This window comes from Lipomyces japonicus, assembly GCF_038497905.1.
Source record: "Lipomyces japonicus strain CBS 7319 unplaced genomic scaffold V1514scaffold_50, whole genome shotgun sequence".
Classification (NCBI taxonomy): domain Eukaryota; kingdom Fungi; phylum Ascomycota; class Lipomycetes; order Lipomycetales; family Lipomycetaceae; genus Lipomyces; species Lipomyces japonicus.
The window spans coordinates 21,296-41,539 of NW_027117862.1; the positions used below are offsets into that span (position 1 = coordinate 21,296).

The window sequence follows — 20,244 nt, forward strand, 5'->3', positions numbered from 1 at the left end:
GAGTGTTAAAGCATATCGGACACGTTGATTCAAGCCTGACCGTAGTTGATGCATAGGTTGAGACTTGCTTAAGCAGCCGTGGCATTTTGCATTTTAAATGTTGATTCAAGCAGCCTGCAAACAGATGCGGGTGATTATTACTTGTACCATACAATGAATGTCGTTAAACTAAATCAAACCAAAAAGGTTTTGTAAACTTGGAGTTACAGATATTTTGTCTGTTTGATGCTTTGTTTATTCTTGCATTGAAAGCATGAGATCATCATGGCTGCTTCGTGTGCGATCTGGTGATGCACAATGATAATATAGATGGATCACTGCCATTTGCTTTTACGTACACACCACGGGTTTATAAACGTATTCCTGCAAAACCGAATTAGATTGTAGCCTGATAAAACAAGTATACAGATGCCCATGATGGTTATTGCAACAGTCGAAACGAGATATTGTAACGCAGCCTTAAAGATTCACGCTGAGCCGCGACCTGGCGCGCATATTGAAAAAAGTGAAGATTGGTTGTTATTGATCTAACAAAGCAAAACAATGTCCTCGTACGATCCCACGGCACAGATACCAACGCCACCAAATCTCAAAAATCAAGAAGATCGGTTGCGACAGCTTCTCGAGACCTTGCTCGAACTCGGCATCGCGGTTCATGACTACGAATCAGTCCCGCAAAGCCGGGATGCCACGATCGCTCGGGTAAACATTCTCACGTCACAACTGTCATCATTGGACAAGCATGCGCAAGAATCGGTATCGGACGTGCTCGTGCCAAGAGAAATCGTGCAATACATTGAAGACGGACGAAATCCGAACGTTTACAGTCGCGAATTTGTCGAATTGCTGGTTAAGCAAAACCAGTTCGTTAACGGCAAGATGAGAGCTGTTCGAGATTTCAGAGACATTTTAGGTGCAATGGTCAAGCAAGCTTACCCAGAACTTGCTGCCGATGTGGATTTTGTGGTTCAAAATTCTGGCCAAAGCTATCCGAAAAATACGCCGCCCCCACCTCCAGGCACGAACGGGGATGATATCAAAGTAGACACCAATGGTGGTGACCACCAATGATTTGCTATGATCACAATTCTTAATCAGATTATTTATTTTCAGGTTTGGGCATATATGTTTTATCGGCGTTTTGAAAGAAGTCTATTATATTTTTAGTTTATTTAATTTCATCTATTGAGGTTCAGCAAAATTCTTGGAAAACGGACTTTCGTTTAGCTTGCCCGTAGTGTTACCTGCAAGCTTAACCTGATACCCTCTAGCTCTCGGACCGGCATTAGCCTTAAATTTTCCTTCAGCATAATGGTTCGTGAAACTCGTCACGAATTCTTCAAACGTGCCATTTTTGATCGACAGTTGAATCCGTTCCATGAACTGATTTGCAACATGTAAATTATGAATTTGCAATAACGTCCACGCCAGCATCTCCTTGGCTGACAACAGATGAGTCACGTATGCCCTGTGATGCCTTGCGCAGGAGTAGCACGTGCAATCTTGCTTGAGCGAGTTCAGGTCAACCTTGAACACGTCCGCATCCCACAGGTCAATGCTGATCGGCTTTTTTTGGCGGTCGTCTTGCAACTGATCAGCCTGATGATGATGATTGCCAAATTCAAACGTGAATGCAAACCCGGCATCCGTGGTTTTGGTTATCCAGTCACCAATCAAAATGTCATGCCCGTTTCGGATTGCTCGCAACACGTCGTGTGGTCCGGTTAAATACGACAGGTTCAATCGCAGGCCGTTTTTTAACTCGGCAGGTAAATTGGCAAGTTCAATATTCTTGGCCGTGGATGGCAATTCTGGCTCCACAAACGGCTCCACAAACGAGCTGCCTAAGCCGTGTAATGAAATGCCACCAATGTTCACGTCCAATGCCTTGCCGTAAATTTCTTCACCTTTTGTAATCAAGCTATCCAAATACGTGGCCTGGTATGAAAGAGTCAACCCTGGCAAAACGGGAACAATCACGTTGTTTTGAGCACCAAGTGTCTTCAATGTTGCCAAGCTCCACCTCTCGTTTCGAGAGATCATTTTTTTCACCCGGTTGCCACCAATCTTGCTAACCGGAAGTGTCGGCGCATCCAGCGGACTAATAACAACAGTGGCCGAATCCTTAAGCCGTTGAACAATGGAGAAAAATTCGGTCAACGGCAAGCTGTTGAAGCCATCGGACGTGGCCATGGCCACGTTGGTATCTGAATTGGCATGAGTAGCCGGCACCGGGTTTGATCGACGAACGGCAAGAAAAATTGGAATTAGACTGTCAGGCAATCCATTCTGAGGCAATAACGAAACATAATCTCTCAACGTCGTGCTTGCCTCAGTGAGCTGCGTCCGACTGGCAGACCGGTCCAGGACTTGCCACCATTTGTTAAAAACCAAAACTTCTTTATATACAAAAACAAAACAAAACAAAAAAAATAAACTTACAATCTTCCAAGCCAATATAAACTCCGGGTACTTTCACATGACGTTGCACGTTATCTGGCGTCAGATGTTGAATCGTACCTCGAGAAGTTGGGATTAAAAAATTAGGGGTCGCAATGGCCGACGCCACGCCTGGCACGACCGATGGGTGATAGATGCCAGACCGTGCTAATGAATTGGCATGATTATGCAATACCTTGAACGCCGGCGACGAAGGAGATGCTACGGTGCTCATGTTTTTCAACAATTGTCGAGTTAATACCAGTGCCTGGTTCACGGTACTTCCTCGGTTTGCTTGCAACTCGAAATTTTGAGAAACCCCTGAAAATCTGTAATCTGTTTTCTCGTCAGGTAAACAGCAAAATATGATAAAAACTACATGTCCTTAATGACAAAACGGTACAAAAGATACACCCCAAAGAAATAATTATCATCATACTAAGTAATTAAACGCATGCATGTTAAAATGCATTAGCAGAATGGACTTTTGACATAATTTTTTTTAAAAGAAGCTTATTCATTGTATTATGAAATTACATGACTAATTTTATAATTTGATTTATTCTCTTTCAGGGAATAACTCTTCAGCGAGAGGCACGCCAAGGTTCTTGCGGAAAGCATCAACTTCCTCAAGGTAGGCCGTGTAGTATTCCGGCTTTGGAACCTTAAGCTTGACAGCTAAATCCAAAAAAAATTAGAAATTTATATGACATGCTTGTTTTTTTTTTTTTTTCATTTGACCTTACCTTCCAAAACACGGACCGCGGTGGCAAAGTCATTCACACGACGGGCTGCCTCGAGAGCTTTGATGATAACAGCTGGCGAAGGAACATGATCATAGGAAAATGCATTTGTGAGAATACGTTGAACTTCAAACGAATCGTAAGCACCATCGAATTCCTTCTCAAATCTAAAAAATAAAAAATAAAATTAATATAACCGATCGCACTGTTTTGATTTCAGGTGCCCGAATGCGCGCGCGCGTTCAACAATCCAAACAATAACTTCCGGAATCGCAAACTGAAAATGACTGACCCGGTACATGGCAATCTTTGAAAGAAATTCTGATTCTAAAGATGATATTTTTTTTTTTAAATCGCGCAAGCTCTGGTTTGACAGTTTAAAAGAAGTGTGGCTTGCGCTTGCTGCTGCGCCACAATTTGCAGCCAACCAGAACTAACGAAAAGTCATCCAGAATCGTACCATGTTTCGTCACTGAAAAATATCGGCATCATGATAGCAACAAACGATATCCAAAACTCATCTGTCACGTATAATTGAATGTAGATGATAAAATGCTAAACATTGCAAACTGATTGAAGATATATAAGTAAAATAAAAAATATTTATTGCCCGTCGAATCTAGGGTTGGCCTTGAAAACAGGTTGAATCAAAATTATTAAAACTGAAGTAATGGTTGGTGCAACATTGTAGAAACAATAATCAGGAATCGAAAAAAAAATATTCAATATCCTGTCTCATGTTGGTTTTGAAGTAGTGATTGGCGGTGCCGCAATAATCGGCTAAAACCATCCTTTGCAATTCTCGACATAACCGAAAAACAAAAAACAAAAAACAAAAAAAAAAAAACAAATGAAAAAAAGTAAAAGATGGATTGGGGCGCACGCACAAATCGAAACTGAAAACAAATCACCAAGAAAAACCAGAGAATATTCGCCTTACCTTGCGTTGAATTCTTCAAAAGTCTCTTCGTCGTGAGCGGAGGAGTACTTTCTCAAAAAGGCAAGTCTTGGGGCAGCCACGATCGCAGGACGAGCGTTGATGCAAATAGCCCGACGGACCTGAGATGATCGAACAACAGAGCGGAATACAGCGGACATTGCTGGGTTGTGTGGTGATGCGGAGAGGACAGCAAAGATGGAAAGAAGGGAAAGCAAACGGCTTGGAATGCGAGAACTTCATTCGAGGCAGCTTTCAGCCAACCAAATGTTTTGCTTTTCATGATTTTTAGCGCAAAACGCAGTTTCGCAAAACCCGGTTTTTCACAAAAACTTTCGCAGTTTGCGTTTTCTTGTTTTTGGCCCCGACGTATCCGTCCTCGGTCGTTATTATGTAACTGATTACATAGCTTGCACGCGTTTCTTTGCTCGAACAGAAAAATAAATTTCCTCAACCGGCGCCCATTAATTTTTCACGGTTCTGTTCCTTCTCCACCGGGTTCTTCATTTCGCTAACCAATTCCTCTCGCCAATTGCCCAATTTTTTTTTCATTTTTTTTTTTTTTGTTTTTTTGGGTGGTTCGCGTGTTTGTTGTTTGTTTGTGTCGTGAGTCATGCCGTGTCCTTATACCTGTCCTGTGCCCGAGTACTTGCGGCCACACGCCCCCACTGTTGACCGACCGTTCGGTTTTTACTTATGGGATGCTTTCACTGAAGCGTCAAAGTTTCTTTTCAAATGGGATCCTTCCAAATTTGAATTTGTTCAAGGTACCCTGCCTTGGTCGACCTTGACCCCGGTCATCGTGACCATTGCCAGCTATTATGTTGTCATTCTTGGCGGCAGAAAGATCATGACTGGGTTTCAGCCTTTCAAGTTTACTTTCTTGTTTCGGGTTCATAACCTGTTGCTTACTTTTATTTCCGGATTACTTTTGCTTCTCTTTATTGAGCAATTGTTTCCAATTCTTTATCGTCATGGTCTTTTCTACGCAATTTGCAACGAAGGCGCATGGACTCAACCCATTGTCACTCTTTATTATGTAAGTGTTTATTTCCAACTTTTTTTTTTTTTTCAGTCGTGTCTGCCGCGGTTTAAATTTTGTTTATATGTCTATACGCAATGACGACGCGTCGTGTACGTGTATTGCAGTCCTCAATTCGGCGGATCTGGTTATCTTTAGACACCGTGTCCCGGGAAATTGGCTTTTTGTTTATTTATTTACTTGTTGGAATTTTTTATTTGTTGCTGTTTTACTACGGGGGGGATTTTTTTCTCTTTTTCTTCGCTGCTTCGAATTATTTGTTGGGCCGTCACTAACCTTTGTTGGATTTCTTCTAGCTTAACTATCTCACCAAATATGCACGTGAACCTTTTTTACCCTTGCCCTAAAGTGCCTCGGCTTTTACTAACCTTTTTTATTTTGTAGTTTGAATTGTTGGATACCGTCTTTTTAGTTGTCAAGAAGAAGCCATTGAGTAAGCATACATTTAAGTATTGTTGTTTTTCTTTGTTCAAATTATTGACTTGAAAAAAAAAAAAGCTTTCCTGCATAGCTTTCATCATGGTGCTACGGCTGCGCTTTGTTACTCCCAGATTGTTGGCCACACATCCGTTTCATGGGTGGTTATTACGTTAAACCTGTTTGTGCATGTGATTATGTATTTTTACTACTTTTTGTCTTCTTGCGGCATTCGTGTTTGGTGGAAGGAGTGGGTCACGCGAACTCAAATTATTCAGTTCATTATCGATATCGGATTTATCTATTTTGCATCTTACACCTATTTTGCCAGCACTTATTTTCCACATTACCCCAATGCTGGCAAATGCGCCGGTGAGGAGTTTGCCGCCGTGTATGGTTGTTTGCTGATCACGTCTTATCTTTTCCTCTTCATTGGATTTTACATCAATGTTTATCACAAGAAGGGCAAGAAGGCCAGGGCTGATGCCAAAAAGGCTTCCGCTCTTAAGCAAAACACATCCGTCAAGGCTGACGGCAAGGTTTCCACCACCGCGAAGGAAGACAGCCCTGTCAAGGTTGCCAAGAAGCCGTCCAAGAAGGTCTGACTTGCGTTTTCCGTCGACGGTCTGAAATCTTTTATTGTAATATAAAGACGACGAAGGGAAAAAAAAAAAACTTTAACCGCGGTACGCGGTTTTTGTTTTACCTGATAAAAACCGCGGTAAGGCATTGCTTCTTTATGGAAGAGGCCAAATTTTTAATCATGTAAAATTATTATAAGTTTAATATATCTTTTGTTATACCAGTTTTTTTTTTTTTTTTTTTGCAATGATGAAGCTTGTTCAATTTTACCTGTGTTTTCTAGCGGTTGATTCATTGATCGATTAATTTTTATTGACGGAGCCTGAGGGTCCAAATCAATCAATCCATTTTGTGGATGAAGGAGCGCCGCATCGATAAAGTTAGCATTCGCCCATCGTCTTCAAGTGAGTGAGCGATTGGCGGTTAAAATTAACACTTAACGGAAACCTGAATAAAAAGAATTCCGAAAAAGTACAAGCAATTTAGGCGTAAGTGTGGCATTGACCTAAAGAGTGTCTCAATGTATGGTTTTAGTCTTCCGGGTTGTGAGCCTTCTGAGGTGCTTTAAGATAGAGGGTAAGAAAAGACCCGCTATTCAGTTTTGGAAGGGCACCTAGGTTAGAGAATGTAAGAACGTACTATGTACTACATAAAAATGAAAGCTTCCCTGACCATCTGGCGGTCATCCAATTATAAGCTGACCGATTGGACATAACAGGTATGGTAGAGATAGATTGAATAGATTCAATTGTAAGCTAACTGATTGGTCATGGCAGGCTGCGAATGTGGGGTGCTCCATTTATATATATTCTCCCGGTATGTTTTCGTACAATAAACTTTCAAACAACTTCAAATAAGTAATTAGTTAACTAGTTAGTTACACAGTGTGTACACAGCAAACAGTACGACGCCCATTGATTAACTTCTGATTCGATATCGATTTGCCATGAATCAAAGCAACAGTATAAGTAGTCAATATGTTTAATATTTATGAATAATAGATGTTAGAAAAACTAAAAATTAAGCTTGTGAATTAGACTGCTATTTATTGTAATAATAAAAGAGTGGACCCAATTCTAAGTTTCATAACCATCCATTGGAATCGTATCCTTAACAACAATGATCTCTTTGGATAAAAGCTCACGCAATTGCAAGTTCAGGCACAAGTGTTTTAACGTAACTCTTTTACTCGAACATACAATAACATTTGTAAGGGTGACGCGCCTTACTTTTCACTTTGCAATGCTGTCAGAGCTCCCAAATGAAGGAAAAATATATCTTTTAATTATAATATAATCATAATAAGGCAAAGATCTTTTAATTCGCTCGCCCTAGTAAAATACCAGTCACGTGATGATTTTTTGCAGATATCGTACCGTGAACAGCCCTAGTAAACGTGAATTTAAAATTAAAGTCGAAATGTAAAAAAGTCTTGACGTACAAAGCTAGGCGAATTGGAATAATATGAAAATATGTGGTTTGTTTTCGTTGTATCGACTACAAACAATCCCAAATCTGCCGTTTACATGTTCTCAAAACCATATTATCTTTACCGAACCAGTGAATTAATAGATTCTTTTCCATATTGAGTTTTGATTTGTTCTTTGGTTTTCTTTGGTATCGTTTTTTGCTTCTATTGAAGTTCTCAATTTAATCAATTTTGTTTTTGAAATATCATTGCATTGCACACCTGCAAACTAATACACGTTGTTTAATGAATCGTCACTGGCGACATTGCCAATCTTAGCCGGACGTACTTATCAAGAGGACTTGAACCATTCTTCGCTACCGTGTAATCTTCCATGTGCTCCAAGAACGTGTCGATATACTCACCCGCAGCACTCAGGTGAAGAATACGGGCAATCGCACGATGGATACCCAAACGTTCGCGAGAAGGCAACTCGATATCTCTATTTGGCGAATTATCAAACGTCACGGTAACAGGAAGGACGACAAACCCTCTGCATAAGGGGTCCATATAATCAACCCTATACGTACATTTGGTATCCGGTACATGCTCGAAGACAATTTTGAAAGTCTCAAAAAAAGGATAAAGAGAAGAAGTAAGAGTGATAGCATTCCTTGGGGTATCTATATTTGGCCCCTCAAGTCTAGCGACAACATCAACATTAAACATTTTCAACATTTGAAATGCAACTCTCTTCGCCTCAGGCATTTTAACAGTCAGAAAAAGAATTCATCATGCATAAAGCTATGAACGTACCAGCTCCGTTGCTGCGTCAGGATATGACAGCAGAGCATGGGGAATGATATGCGCTACCTCTAAAAACTCCACCTCCTCATTACCAGTTATAGTGCCTTGTCTACGTAATTTTTTAATCTGATTGATATCCAATTTGTGAGTTATCACACATCGGTGATCATCACGGGTAAGGCATAGATCTCTTAAGGCTCTCATACGAGATGATACGCCCTCGACGTGATCAGGATCGACAAATTCAGACGACCTAGCTACTTCAGGTGTCCGCCCGACCGATGCTTTGACTATTTAAAGTAAGTACAGCATAATTAATCTTCTATGTAACATACAAAGCAAAAAAAAAACGTTCATGAGATCCGTAGCTATTGCCGTCATGCTATTCACAACCGTGGGAACAGTAGACCGTGTAATGTGAGAACTCTTATCCAGGTCTGACGAGACATTATTTAAACTCAACCCCGCTTGACAAAGCTCTGACGTGAGGTACGCAAAGAAGTATCTCAAAACCTGTCCGGGTTTTCGAGTCCTTCCTTCATGACACGTAGCAGAGTAATCGGATAATAGTTATCAGCCCAGTTTGTCACAGTACGCTGCCAAGGTTCAACCCGCGAGACAAGATCATCAAATGCTCTGATCTTTAGGCGACGTTCATCTGGCAAATAAGGTTCGGACGTGAGTTGCTACAGCTCGTCGGAAAGCATTCATAAAGTGTTATGCAAATAAATTCTAGAGTAACGGAAGCCACCCAGGAGTAGGGCTACGACACCTTACCCCGATATGTCTATATATACCTTTCTCCTTGCCTATTGCTAGTCTTCCCTCCTTAATTATACACCTGTATAATATTCTTACTAGTAATAGGTAAAGCGCTTTGTCATATACTTGTACAAGGACATCTTACCCATTGCTTACTGACTAAGGGATTAGTACACACTAAGGGTATAGTACCACGTGGTGGTCGCGGTAGTAGACAGTAAACAACAAGGCCGTCTTGTTGGAGAGGAGCGCGAGTAGACGCTACCTCGAGAGGCATAACCTATTATGTCACTGCTCTTGATCGGGGTCAAGAACACCCTGGGTGGTGTGAGACAAAAAGTGAACATGGTGACGCAATGTCAGATGTTCATAGGATCAAGAACACCATAGTTAGGTGTGAAATCGACAGGAACATGCATATCAACGTGGCGTTGATCAGATGAATTCGTCCCGAGTAGGGGGCTATGCACCTATGAGATAGGTTGCTGACCAACGTGGTGTTGATAAGATCTACTAATGATTTTGGATCATGGATTGCTCTTTTGTAAATAAAAAACTATATATTTCCCCGTTAGAGGAATTGGGAGGAGGAGGACGGTCAACCAATTTTAATAACTAGTTATAACGTAGCTCTCCGTTCCGTAGACATCCGTGTTCTGCGTCCGTGCCCCGACCCCGACCCCGACCCCGACGAAATATTTCTTCCAGCTTTATCTTACTATATCGAAGGTTTATTTACGTTATATTGAAAAGCAAATTTACATTCAAATTTAACGTGTAGTTTGAAATAAAATTACGTTAGTTTAATACAGCTTGTTCAAAAAAAAAAAATTTATATAATTACATAATGTTTGACAAATATGTGATTACATGACAGAAATGTAAAATAATTTTTATTTGATGACTGGACGGTTAGTGTAGTGGTTATCATATTTGCCTTCCAAGCAAATGACAGGGGTTCGATTCTCCTACCGTTCATTTTTTTTTCTACTAATGTTTATTTGTGTGGTAATTCTTATCAATTTTTATTTGCGAATAGATGTAGACGCTATACGCCTTGCAATTTGTTAATCATGTTCGAACTAACTCATAATGGTACTGATAAAAGAATACCCGGCCTCCACAAAGTTGTGATTCCACATTTTCAAGAAACAAGTCCATTATAAAAGAATTTTATGTACAAGTTCAAATATATATATATATATATATATATTCAAGTTTGTAGAACTCATCGTTTTTTATTATTATTAAAAATGTCTAATTTGATGAAAACGTTACGTCCATTTGTGACGTACCGCTCGCTTGCTAATCTTTCTCGTCCGGGACCACAATTTTTTTTGGCCGGCGGCGGCGGAGGCCGTGCACGTTCATTAATTGATCAATCAAAAACTTGTTCGTTTCGCAATCACGTCTCGGTGTTTAATTTTTCAACAACATCAACAATTTTTGTCAAAATGTCTTCTGAATTGAAAGTTGTACGTAGTCACAGTTTTAACTGATTCAAGCAAAATCTTTATTTCCTCCGGTCCTTTTTTTTTTTTTTTTTTTTGTTGGGAAAAAGCAAGCTAATTTGCAACTTTTTGCGTTAGATTTCCACGTCTGCTTCTGCTCCACCAAAGGCACCTTATTCTCAAGCGATCGCCGTGAATGGTAAAAAGATCAATTATGGGCAAATAATGCAAATTGAGATTATGAATTAATTTCAAAATGTAGGATTCATTTACTTGTCTGGTCAAATCCCAATGACTTCTGACGGAGTGCTTATCTCCGACAACGTCAAGGCTGCTGCTGTTAGTTATTCCTTACTTTCATATCCCGCAAATGGTACCAAAAAAAAAATTAAATCATGCTAAACCTCTTTTTTTTTTTTTCTCTAGCTTCAATCTTTGCAGAACATCAAGGCCATTGTCGAAGCTGCTGGTTCCAGTATCGATAAGATCGTCAAGGGTACGTTTAAGATTTAAAGAAATCATTGAAATTCTATAGGTGCTGTGCTAAATCATAAAATTTTTTTTTCTAGTCACGGTTTATCTTCTTGACATGGTTGACTTTAAGGATGTCAATGAGGTTTACTCCGAGGTATGAATCGGTTGCTTATTTATGGAGGGCGTTCGGCTAACATTACGTAGTTCTTTGGCACCCACAGGCCTGCCAGAACTTGCATTGCCATTCACCAGCTTCCACTCGGTGCTCGCGTAAGTCATATCAACCTTGCTGAATTTCAACTATCTAACTTTACCAGATTGAGATTGAAGCTATTGCTTTGCAATAGTTCAAGGTTGTAATTATTTTCTTTCATGATTCATAACGAAAATAAGTACCTCAAAAGTAAAATAAACTCAAAAATATTATTACACTTTTATTATCCAACAACTCCAGGTGCACGAATAAACATATAATACAAAGCAAAAATTGCGAACCAAGATATCTAACGAACCGCACGGGTAGGACTGCGACTCCTTCCTCGTGCTGCGGTTCCCTTAATTTTTTGCTCTGCCGGTGGTTGCACAAACGCAAAATCGGCTTCAATGATTTGACCCAACAACTCAGCTCCTCGTGATTCCGTGATTGCCTTCTCGGCTTCCGCGGCCGTGCCGTACTCAATCAATGCGTATCCCTGTTTATAAAATACAATTAAAAACACACATAGACAAACAATAAAAATTGAACAAGGCGGCAAAAAAACTAACCTTAACGTATCCTGTTCGCCTGTCAAGATTTAAATGCAGATTTTTAATGTCGCCAAATTCGGAAAAGAAATCGTTTAAATCTTCTTCGGTGGCCTCTTCGTGAATGTTTGTCGCCAGCACTATCCACCCTTCAATTGCTACACACAAGCGTTATTATTGCTACTATTTTCAACCATGATTTGTATAATCCCAGATAATAGAAATGATCTGTTGTCTATTTGGTTTAACCTACATCTGACAGCAATCGCATCAAACTGCGCGTGAGGAGGAGCCTCTGTACCAAGATTAATTAATATCTGCATCTAACAAATAATATTTTCAAGATTCCATGACTTACCAAAATCCTTGCTGATCTCGTCTATATCCATATGTTCGACCATGTCGGGCAAATACTTGAGTCACTAGCTTGGATGGACAGCTTCACGTTCGGCAGGCGACCCTTTGATCAATCGTTACTGACTTGCCCCTGTACCCTTAACCAATTTCGTTCTCAGATTTACGCACGAAGGCAGGCACTCGCAGTATGTTCGGGTACTAACAACTTAAAACCACCTTCTCTATTTCATTAAACTAGGGCACAACCCTAGCATCTGTCGCGCAGCACCAAAAACCCAGTCACGTTTTGTTTAGTATTGGGCAAAACATCGCAATCATTGTCAAAGGTCAGATTGGCGCCCCGAGATTAGTGAACGACTTGACCGGAATCAGCAAACCTCGACAAAATTATCGACATTCGCAATGGCTCAGAGACTCGCCTACAGAAAGAGAAATCCTTGTATGCATCATCATTTATTATTTGATTTTATTGTTTGTTGAGTTATATTCCGCGGCCGGCTTTTTTCCTGGGAGAGGTTACTTCATGGATTGCTTGTGGGAGAGTGCTGGACGTGGATATTGACTGATTGATGGGCAAGTTTATGGATTGGCTAACGCAAATCATCAACAGACAACACCCGGTCTAACAAGGTCAAGATCGTCAAGACCCCTGGTGGAAAGCTTGTATACCAGCATGTCACCAAGACCCCATCGAGAGCCAAGTGCGGTGGCTGCGAACTTTACCTTCCCGGAGTAAGTTGAAAATTGCAAATAAAAAAAAAAAAAGAAAACACGATGAAGCATTTAAATCAAATGGGAAAGAAAAAAAAAACATGGAGTACTAACAGATTTGCTTTAGATTCCTTCCCTCCGACCAAGAAAGTTCGCCACGATCTCCAAGCCTCAGAAGACCGTGCAGCGTGCGTACGGTGGTGTTTACTGCTCCAAGTGCGTCCGTGAACGAATTGTTCGTGCTTTCTTAGTTGAAGAGCAGAAGATCGTCAAGAAGGTTGTCAAGTCAACCGCTGCCGCTGCTCCCAAGGCTGAGAAGCCAAAGAAGAAGTCCAAGTAAATTTTGGCGGGTAATGGGGTGTTTCAAAAAGTCATGAAAAGATTTATATAGGCATTTGTACAATTATGCGATAATCAAACCGTTTTACACATCAATAATTTATATTATTGTCAAGTCATCTCGATATGAGTAAGAGAGCTTATCAGTACTTCATTAAAAAGCCTTGTTTACAGATACCATAATTAAACTTGCATTGATTTTTTTTTTTTTTTGCTCAATCAATTATGAAATCCAACAAGGTCAGTGCTACGGTCTAATGTGAAAATACGAAAAAAGATTCTATTTAATACCAAAATTACAAACCAAAAAAAAAAAAGAAAAGAGTGAAAGGCATACGAAGCAATATTTTTTTTTGCTAAGTTTCTAATGCTTGTAATTGAACCAAATCAAAATATTTCCCTTTACTTGCTAACAATTGTTGATGAGTTCCTTGTTCCAATACCTTACCATTTTCAAACACATAAATGACATCCGCATTTTGAATCGTACTCAATCGATGTGCAACCGCGATCGTGGTTCGACCTTTTGCAGCTTGATCTAACGTAGCTTGCACGATTCTTTCCGATTCTGAATCCAAAGCCGACGTAGCTTCATCTAAAAGAAGAACCTTGGGATTACGAATCAAGGCACGAGCGATTGCGATTCTTTGCTTTTGACCTCCCGAAAGTAAAGTACCTTTGGTACCACATAGAGTATCATACCCATCTGGTAATGAGGTTATAAAGTCATGAATGTTTGCCTGCTTGCATACTTCAATTACGTCATCGTCAGATACTGGATGGATCGAGCCAAGTGACACATTATACTTTATCGATCCAGAGTAAAGCACCGGTTCTTGTTGCACCAACGCGATATTGGCCCTGTATTTGGTCACGTTTAGTGTTGAAATATCACGGTCGTCAAACAGAACTGATCCACGTTGAGGTCGATAGAATGATTCAATAAGTCCAATAGTCGTGCTCTTGCCACATCCGGAAGATCCAACAAGGGCCACGAATTGTCCCTTGTTGATTTTCAAGTTCAGGCCTTGAAGAACGGGTACTTCTTGCCTGGTCGGATACCTGAAATGAACATTTCGAAATTCAATATTGCCATTAATTTCATGTTCAGGGATAACATCACCATCATTGGCCCACGAATCAATCTCGGGAACGGATTCTAATAATTTTTTAATATTCCTGCCTGCTTGAATTGCCTTTCCCATTTCGGGTGCAAACGAAAACACGGTCGTGGATGTCTCCGAACCAAACACGATGATCATGAAAATTATAAAAAACCGGAAAAGTGAATATTCATTTTGGGACATTAACAACCCGCCATAAAAAAATCCTAGTGCCATTATGAAAAATTGCATGCCTCGGGACAGGCCGTCGAACAGTGCTGATTTAACGCTAGCCAATCGATTGTTTTCAATAACCCGTTTCAAAGTATTATGATACGTTTCAAGAATTTCTTGCTCCCTGGTTAATGATAAAACGGTACGGATCGAAGACGTGATTTCGCAAGCATAACTCGATATCAACTTGTTATCCTTCTTGGATTGTTCAAGAAGGTTTGTCAAAAACCGGAACCGGAAAAATCCAACCAGCATTACGCATGGCACGGAAACAAACATTACCAAGCCGAGCTTGTATCCTACGGCAACGCACATGATCAAGCCTCCGTACACGATAATGACTGATTCAACAAGCTTGTTCGTGGTAGCACCGCCAATGGTTTCGATAGATTGCGCATCAAGAGAAAGATTATTAGTAAGAGACCCGACCGAATTATCTTCATTGTCGTAATACGTAATATCTTGACGCAAAAAATGCCTAAAAGAAATTGACCGAATACGGCGGGCAAGCTTGCTAGATGCCGTACCAAACATGCTGCCAGCTATGGAGTTCGTGATCAATAGAAAGCAACCGTGTCCGAAAAGCGTAATGGCCATGGGATATACAGTTTTCATGAGCTGATCTCCAAATCCTGGCATGCCATAGTCTTGATAACCTTGAAGCATGACACCGTATACCACTGCAAGCGATAAATAACCGAACCCAGTGAAAGCACCAAACAGGAAACCAAAAGATGTCATGGTTAATTCAGGCTTGCCAAGTTTAAAAATAAATTTAAGCACGGTTGTGATTGACTCTGTGGAACCTAAATTTTTGTCATCACGATCATTTTCAACGTGCACAAATGACCTTGACGTGTTGATGTTTGTCAATCTTGTTGTTGTCAATTCAATCCCACTTGTGCCATCAAAATATTCCTCTTCGTTTTTTTCGATAATGGAATATGATTCATGTTGCAAGGCCTGAATTGACTGAGCTTGCACCAAGTTGTAGTAATCTGATTTTTTCTCCAAAAGCTCCTTGTGAGTTCCTTGCTCGACAATTTCACCGTAACGCATAACCACAATCAAATCAGCATCCCTGATGGTCGACAAGCGATGTGCAATTACCTATTTGGCACCTGTTAATATTTTGTCAAGTCATCATTAATTAAACACTTACAATAGTGGTTCTGTTTTTGGATGCCACGTCTAATGCAGCCTGAACAACTTCTTCGCTCTTCGTGTCTAATGCAGACGTTGCTTCGTCAAGTAACAAGATTTTGGGATTGGAAACGATAGCTCTTGCAATAGCAATACGTTGCTTCTGACCTCCTGACATTAAAAATCCTCGCTCGCCAACGTTTGTTTCTAATTTTTCCGGCAAACCTTGAATAAAATCCCATGCATTAGCTTGCTTGCAAGCGTCAATAATAAGTTCCTTTTTCTCCGTTTCAGAAGCAAACTCATATTTGGACCCAATAAGACCAAACGCAATGTTTTCCATGATTGAGCAAGCAAATAAAATAGGCTCTTGTGATACCAATGCCACGTTCTGTCTCAACCATCGTGTGTTGAGTGAAAGAATGTCGTGATCGTCAAGCAAAATCGAACCAGAAACAGGATTGTAGAATCGCTCGATAAGGCCGACCACAGTACTCTTGCCCGAACCAGACGCTCCAACAAGCGCGACAGTTTTGCCGGCAGGAATTTTAAGATTGAAGTTATTCAAAACCGTAACATTTGGTCGCGACGGGTAAATAAACCTGACATTTTTAAATTCAATATGCCCATTAACATGATTTAATTTCTGACCGTCGGTTGCTAATGAATCGATCGCAGACACGCGATCAATTGTCGCAAATATCTTTGAGGAGGCTGCAACTCCTGTGGAAATGTTTGCCAGGTATGGAGATATGATTGTAAACGCAAATGCGCCAGTAAACAAGGACATCAAACACTAAATCAAAAATTAATTACCGACGATTTTCTTTTCATTTATTTATTATTATTATTTTTTTCAATATCGTGAAAACTTACCGTCATTAGTTGGCCGACCGTGATATCTCCTTGGCTATAAATTCTGGTGCCATTCCAGAAGGTCAGCGAATCAATTCCAAACGCGAATAAAAATGTAAAACCACTTTCCAAAGCGATTGCGATGCCAGATTTAATGCTCCATTTTTCAGAAATGTCAAGAAATGTTTCGTAAGCTAATGCCATGCGATCTTGAATACTAAATGCTTGAATGTTGCGAATGCTAGAAAATGCTTCTTCCGCAACAGATCCACCGACAGTATAACCTTCTTGTGCCTTTTCCGCATACTCGGTAACCTTCTTTGAACCAATGTATGATGTCAAGATAATCAGAAAAACATCACCAATGACAATGGAACTCAAAATTGGCGACTGCGTGTAGGCCAAAATAACGGAGCCGATAAATGTGGTTAAGTGAGTGATGACATATGAGATTTTTTCAGACATGGCATCTTGAACCATCACCGTGTCAGATGAGATCCGGCTTGTGATCTCACCATTACCAAGCTTATCAAAGTAACCAATATTTTGTCGCAAAATTGCTGCCAAATAATGTTCGCGAATTCGGGCAGACAATACCTCGCCACGATCAATAAATATGAACGACTTGATATAAGCCAAAATAGCAGTAACAATACCGATTAGGGCAAGATATAATGACTGACGGCTGACATTCCTGACAAATTCGGTTCTTTGAAACTCTTGAAAACCAAAGGTTGTGTGGTTATTAAATTCCGTGGCATTGTGATTGATTGCATTACTATATGAAAATCCTTCAGAACTACTTCCGTTATAATAATTCATGTAACCATCTGGGCTGAAGTCAGTGAAGTTTTGAGTAGCATAACCAAACACGTAACCCATGAGAGGTTTCATCAAGCCTTCCAAAATAGCTGCAGTAACTCCGATTGCCAGGTAGACCTTGTCCGTCCTATCTGCATATCTGAAAAGCCGAAAAAACGAGGCAGGCACACTCGGAACATGAATCTGTTTTCTCAAAATCTCTGCATCGTTTTCAGATAATCCTGAAAACTCATCATCAAGGCCGTCAATGGCAGAATAGCCTTTGCCAGAAAGTAGACTAGCGGAAGAACCATCAAGAGGCGACTTCTCGTCATAGATCGAATCCGCTTCGGATTTTGTCATTACGGTTGGACTCTAGGTGAAATTAAAAAATTCGTTTCAAAAAGGATATTTAAAAAAAAAAAAAATAAACAGGATATTTCAGCGGCATAATCTTTATCTAAAAAATTTGAAAAAAATCAGCCACATTTTTTTGTCACTTCCAGTATTGATAGATATCAAGCATCCCGTCAGCAACAAGAAGAGGTAAATTCCAAGGCCCAAGCGTTTATTGTCCCAAAACAAGCCTATGCGGTGTGCCCAGTACCAAGTTATGTGGAGAAAGTGCTGCACGGTCCGTCTGCAAACGATATCTGCACGCCAAAAATTGTTATCGATAAGAGCGCTTGGACGACCAACCGACATCGCCAAAGCTCAGAAGCCAAGATTACTAAAATTCCCGCATTCGTATTTCATAGTTATTTAAACTGATGTTTCCATGCGTATATGCCGCATTGGATTCAAACAACAAGCAATATGTTAATCAGCTTTGACTGATAAATCACAAAATGCAGGGGGTAATTATGGCAATGTTTTTTTTGTTATCGAGCCGCAATCGTATCTGCAAGAAGTCTATTGTACATATACGAATTGTACATAACTATTCTTATATACTAATTCGCTCATCACAGGACAAGTTTTGCAAAAATACCATTAATTATCATGGAAAATTCTATAAGTAATCGTCACATGAACCAATTGTTATTTGAATATTGAAATAAATAAAATACAATCGGTGTCGTTCGCCAAAAAAAAAAAAAAAAAAAAAAAACATAATTTACAAATTACAACTTGTACTGTACATAAGGTAAATTTTAGCCGTGTATTATTTATTTATCGATAAGGACGTGGTGGGACACGTGAAAAATGCGATTGTGCGTTTATATACATAGTTAAGGAAGTTTATCTTTATTTGTTCCCTGACAAATTGCATTCGCGATAACGTAAGGTATAGTTAAAAAATTCATAAAAATTTAGGCTTATTCGTATAGTATACCGGTATTTGTATAACCAACTACCTGCAAGCAATGGTTCAATTCATCATTATCATAAACAACATCAACCCAACCATCAGTCATGTTATAGTTCGGAGACATTGAAAACTAGACTGTCGTATTGCAATTGCGCATGAGACCTATCACATTTCAGAAGCATCGGTAGTGTTCAACTGACCGTATAAGTTCTACTATGCATCGTCACTATGGACAGCACCAGTGATTCATGATCCGGCCACGGCTTCTTGGGACGACATTACCGTGCCCGGCAGTGGCAGCTTCAGGGCTACGACCATCCTTACTACACAAACATCGTGTTTCCGTTCCGGATTGATCCGCTACGAGTGCCGACCGAAAACCTGGCCGGTATGTATGAGCGGCCGCTAAGGCTTGCTACTTCTTTCAAGCCCGGCAGTGAGATCAGGTTGCAGTTTGATGGCGTGGACTCGGCATTCCATGTTTATGTTGACCGACACTAAAGCACAGGTTCTCGAAACAATGCCGAGTTTGACATTACGTCGGTTGTGAATGCTGCAGATGAAGAGAAAGTGGTTAAAGTGTAAGTGTATCAATAATGGTCGAGCGGATCTTACATTGAAAATCAAGATCAATCGTGGTAATAGTAAGCCATTTGGTTTGGGCAATTTTTTTCTTTTAATAATCAGCAAAGCCATTATCAGAAATGTTACTCTTTTTTTGCGTTTGATACAGAAGATCATATCGATGATCTACGTCATAACTGATGTCCACTTCCCTCTATCACCACGTCACGGTCAATATTCAAGTTACTCTCAACGGAGTCAACCAGCCTGGGCATCAATTATTTGCAACTATTGGTTTTGACCTGGACAAACACCAGTTTCCAAGTCAGCAAAAGTCAAAATAACGTCCGATTAAGATCGTTATTCCGTCACGGTTCCGTGGCTTCGTCCTAAATTGTGGACCGCAGAGATACCGCATCTTTATGAACTGCTATTCAAACTGTAAACAAGAAACAAGGCCAGGCATTCTCCATCAGAAGTATCAAAAAATGGGGTCAGGCAGGTGGGCATGATCAAGTATCGTAAACGGCACGCCGGTCATGTTTAGTGGAGTAAACAGGGAAGATAATCATCCTCGGCTCGGTTCGGGTTGTGCCTCTAGAGTTTGTAGGGTTCGCCAAGCAGAACCTGATTCTTATGAAGAAGCACAATATTAACGTCATTCGAACATCACACTATCCGATATAAACTTGGTTTATGGATCATTGACGAGGCAGACCTTGAATATCCTGGGTTTTGGGACGTTTTGTCCAGGTTAGATGCCAACCGCTGCCCTGATGCCGAAGCAATTCGAGTTATCCCCGACTGTGCCAAGGATTTCATGTCTGATAATTCGCAGTAGGAACAGGCTTATCTTGACCCTGCTCGTCAGCTCGTACTGCGTTATCGCAATCATCCTTGGCCACTGGGGAACGATTCATTTTATGTCGCAATAACACCGCCATGTATATCTTACTAACGAGCGGAACGATAAATAAATATATATAAACGGATGAATTAATAAACGAAACGGAACTATG

The 20,244-nt window shown here is 40.3% G+C and overlaps 10 protein-coding genes and 1 non-coding gene across 11 annotated transcripts; 6 read left to right on the plus strand and 5 right to left on the minus strand.

The window, feature by feature from the left end:
- The first annotated feature begins 352 nt into the window (after positions 1-352).
- V1514DRAFT_336517 (transcription factor subunit Med10 of mediator complex-domain-containing protein) lies at positions 353-1,457 on the plus strand. The gene has a single exon (XM_066928550.1). The coding sequence runs from the start codon at positions 544-546 to the stop codon at positions 1,069-1,071; it is 528 nt and encodes a 175-aa protein (XP_066781428.1). The 5' UTR covers positions 353-543; the 3' UTR covers positions 1,072-1,457.
- On the minus strand, positions 1,134-2,898 carry V1514DRAFT_336519 (tRNA-guanine(15) transglycosylase-like protein). The gene is made up of 2 exons (XM_066928551.1): positions 2,443-2,898; positions 1,134-2,369 (listed from the first exon to the last, which is right to left on the minus strand). The coding sequence occupies exons 1-2, from the start codon at positions 2,672-2,674 to the stop codon at positions 1,183-1,185; spliced, it is 1,419 nt and encodes a 472-aa protein (XP_066781429.1). The 5' UTR covers positions 2,675-2,898; the 3' UTR covers positions 1,134-1,182.
- A 37-nt stretch (positions 2,899-2,935) lies between these two features.
- On the minus strand, positions 2,936-4,423 carry V1514DRAFT_336521 (Cox6p: cytochrome c oxidase). The gene is made up of 3 exons (XM_066928552.1): positions 4,123-4,423; positions 3,186-3,349; positions 2,936-3,117 (listed from the first exon to the last, which is right to left on the minus strand). Exons 1-3 carry the CDS (start codon positions 4,278-4,280, stop codon positions 2,999-3,001), a joined length of 441 nt encoding a protein of 146 aa, XP_066781430.1. The 5' UTR covers positions 4,281-4,423; the 3' UTR covers positions 2,936-2,998.
- V1514DRAFT_336523 (GNS1/SUR4 family-domain-containing protein) lies at positions 4,293-6,394 on the plus strand. The gene is made up of 4 exons (XM_066928553.1): positions 4,293-5,158; positions 5,458-5,478; positions 5,546-5,594; positions 5,660-6,394. Exons 1-4 carry the CDS (start codon positions 4,733-4,735, stop codon positions 6,181-6,183), a joined length of 1,020 nt encoding a protein of 339 aa, XP_066781431.1. The 5' UTR covers positions 4,293-4,732; the 3' UTR covers positions 6,184-6,394.
- Positions 6,395-7,871: 1,477 nt separating this feature from the next.
- V1514DRAFT_321989 (uncharacterized protein) lies at positions 7,872-8,756 on the minus strand (the record flags this gene model as incomplete). The annotated part of the gene is made up of 3 exons (XM_066926086.1): positions 7,872-8,327; positions 8,385-8,665; positions 8,711-8,756. 3 exons carry the CDS (start codon positions 8,754-8,756, stop codon positions 7,872-7,874), a joined length of 783 nt encoding a protein of 260 aa, XP_066781432.1.
- Positions 8,757-10,043: 1,287 nt separating this feature from the next.
- V1514DRAFT_t92 lies at positions 10,044-10,115 on the plus strand. The gene has a single exon. It is a non-coding gene; the product is annotated as a tRNA-Gly (tRNA).
- Positions 10,116-10,292: 177 nt separating this feature from the next.
- Positions 10,293-11,543, plus strand: V1514DRAFT_336533 (Endoribonuclease L-PSP/chorismate mutase-like protein). Its single transcript, XM_066928554.1, has 7 exons — positions 10,293-10,612; positions 10,727-10,787; positions 10,851-10,927; positions 11,015-11,084; positions 11,158-11,216; positions 11,267-11,332; positions 11,380-11,543. The coding sequence occupies exons 1-7, from the start codon at positions 10,313-10,315 to the stop codon at positions 11,407-11,409; spliced, it is 663 nt and encodes a 220-aa protein (XP_066781433.1). The 5' UTR covers positions 10,293-10,312; the 3' UTR covers positions 11,410-11,543.
- V1514DRAFT_336535 (RNA-binding domain-containing protein-containing protein) lies at positions 11,199-12,527 on the minus strand. Its single transcript, XM_066928555.1, has 4 exons — positions 12,165-12,527; positions 12,060-12,101; positions 11,828-11,964; positions 11,199-11,754 (listed from the first exon to the last, which is right to left on the minus strand). Exons 1-4 carry the CDS (start codon positions 12,205-12,207, stop codon positions 11,566-11,568), a joined length of 411 nt encoding a protein of 136 aa, XP_066781434.1. The 5' UTR covers positions 12,208-12,527; the 3' UTR covers positions 11,199-11,565.
- Positions 12,520-13,323, plus strand: V1514DRAFT_336539 (60S ribosomal protein eL34). The gene is made up of 3 exons (XM_066928556.1): positions 12,520-12,602; positions 12,774-12,895; positions 13,002-13,323. Exons 1-3 carry the CDS (start codon positions 12,566-12,568, stop codon positions 13,212-13,214), a joined length of 372 nt encoding a protein of 123 aa, XP_066781435.1. The 5' UTR covers positions 12,520-12,565; the 3' UTR covers positions 13,215-13,323.
- Positions 13,324-13,569: 246 nt separating this feature from the next.
- On the minus strand, positions 13,570-17,712 carry V1514DRAFT_285037 (P-loop containing nucleoside triphosphate hydrolase protein; the record flags this gene model as incomplete). The annotated part of the gene is made up of 3 exons (XM_066925154.1): positions 13,570-15,660; positions 15,713-16,489; positions 16,570-17,712. 3 exons carry the CDS (start codon positions 17,710-17,712, stop codon positions 13,570-13,572), a joined length of 4,011 nt encoding a protein of 1,336 aa, XP_066781436.1.
- A 1,339-nt stretch (positions 17,713-19,051) lies between these two features.
- Positions 19,052-20,066, plus strand: V1514DRAFT_321994 (uncharacterized protein; the record flags this gene model as incomplete). Its single annotated transcript, XM_066926087.1, has 3 exons — positions 19,052-19,113; positions 19,165-19,242; positions 19,868-20,066. The coding sequence occupies 3 exons, from the start codon at positions 19,052-19,054 to the stop codon at positions 20,064-20,066; spliced, it is 339 nt and encodes a 112-aa protein (XP_066781437.1).
- Between the last annotated feature and the right edge of the window lie 178 nt (positions 20,067-20,244).

What these genes read in the sequence shown, in the direction of transcription:
- V1514DRAFT_336517 (XM_066928550.1), top strand. Translation starts at nt 544, where the DNA reads ATGTCCTCGTACGATCCCACGGCACAGATACCAACGCCACCAAATCTC.
- V1514DRAFT_336519 (XM_066928551.1), bottom strand. Translation starts at nt 2,674, where the DNA reads ATGAGCACCGTAGCATCTCCTTCGTCGCCGGCGTTCAAGGTATTGCAT. An exon ending in TTATATTGGCTTGGAAGATT is followed by an intron (nt 2,370 to 2,442) that starts GTAAGTTTATTT and finishes AATGGTGGCAAG; the next exon opens with TCCTGGACCGGTCTGCCAGT.
- V1514DRAFT_336521 (XM_066928552.1), bottom strand. Translation starts at nt 4,280, where the DNA reads ATGTCCGCTGTATTCCGCTCTGTTGTTCGATCATCTCAGGTCCGTCGG. An exon ending in TTTGAAGAATTCAACGCAAG is followed by an intron (nt 3,350 to 4,122) that starts GTAAGGCGAATA and finishes TTTATTTTTTAG; the next exon opens with ATTTGAGAAGGAATTCGATG. An exon ending in CGCGGTCCGTGTTTTGGAAG is followed by an intron (nt 3,118 to 3,185) that starts GTAAGGTCAAAT and finishes TTTTGGATTTAG; the next exon opens with CTGTCAAGCTTAAGGTTCCA.
- V1514DRAFT_336523 (XM_066928553.1), top strand. Translation starts at nt 4,733, where the DNA reads ATGCCGTGTCCTTATACCTGTCCTGTGCCCGAGTACTTGCGGCCACAC. An exon ending in CCATTGTCACTCTTTATTAT is followed by an intron (nt 5,159 to 5,457) that starts GTAAGTGTTTAT and finishes GATTTCTTCTAG; the next exon opens with CTTAACTATCTCACCAAATA. An exon ending in TTAACTATCTCACCAAATAT is followed by an intron (nt 5,479 to 5,545) that starts GCACGTGAACCT and finishes TTTATTTTGTAG; the next exon opens with TTTGAATTGTTGGATACCGT.
- V1514DRAFT_336533 (XM_066928554.1), top strand. Translation starts at nt 10,313, where the DNA reads ATGTACAAGTTCAAATATATATATATATATATATATATTCAAGTTTGT. An exon ending in TCAAGCGATCGCCGTGAATG is followed by an intron (nt 10,788 to 10,850) that starts GTAAAAAGATCA and finishes TTCAAAATGTAG; the next exon opens with GATTCATTTACTTGTCTGGT. An exon ending in TATCGATAAGATCGTCAAGG is followed by an intron (nt 11,085 to 11,157) that starts GTACGTTTAAGA and finishes TTTTTTTTCTAG; the next exon opens with TCACGGTTTATCTTCTTGAC.
- V1514DRAFT_336535 (XM_066928555.1), bottom strand. Translation starts at nt 12,207, where the DNA reads ATGGTCGAACATATGGATATAGACGAGATCAGCAAGGATTTTG. An exon ending in TGATGCGATTGCTGTCAGAT is followed by an intron (nt 11,965 to 12,059) that starts GTAGGTTAAACC and finishes GCTTGTGTGTAG; the next exon opens with CAATTGAAGGGTGGATAGTG. An exon ending in GGCGAACAGGATACGTTAAG is followed by an intron (nt 11,755 to 11,827) that starts GTTAGTTTTTTT and finishes TTTTATAAACAG; the next exon opens with GGATACGCATTGATTGAGTA.
- V1514DRAFT_336539 (XM_066928556.1), top strand. Translation starts at nt 12,566, where the DNA reads ATGGCTCAGAGACTCGCCTACAGAAAGAGAAATCCTT. An exon ending in CTACAGAAAGAGAAATCCTT is followed by an intron (nt 12,603 to 12,773) that starts GTATGCATCATC and finishes AATCATCAACAG; the next exon opens with ACAACACCCGGTCTAACAAG. An exon ending in GCGAACTTTACCTTCCCGGA is followed by an intron (nt 12,896 to 13,001) that starts GTAAGTTGAAAA and finishes GATTTGCTTTAG; the next exon opens with ATTCCTTCCCTCCGACCAAG.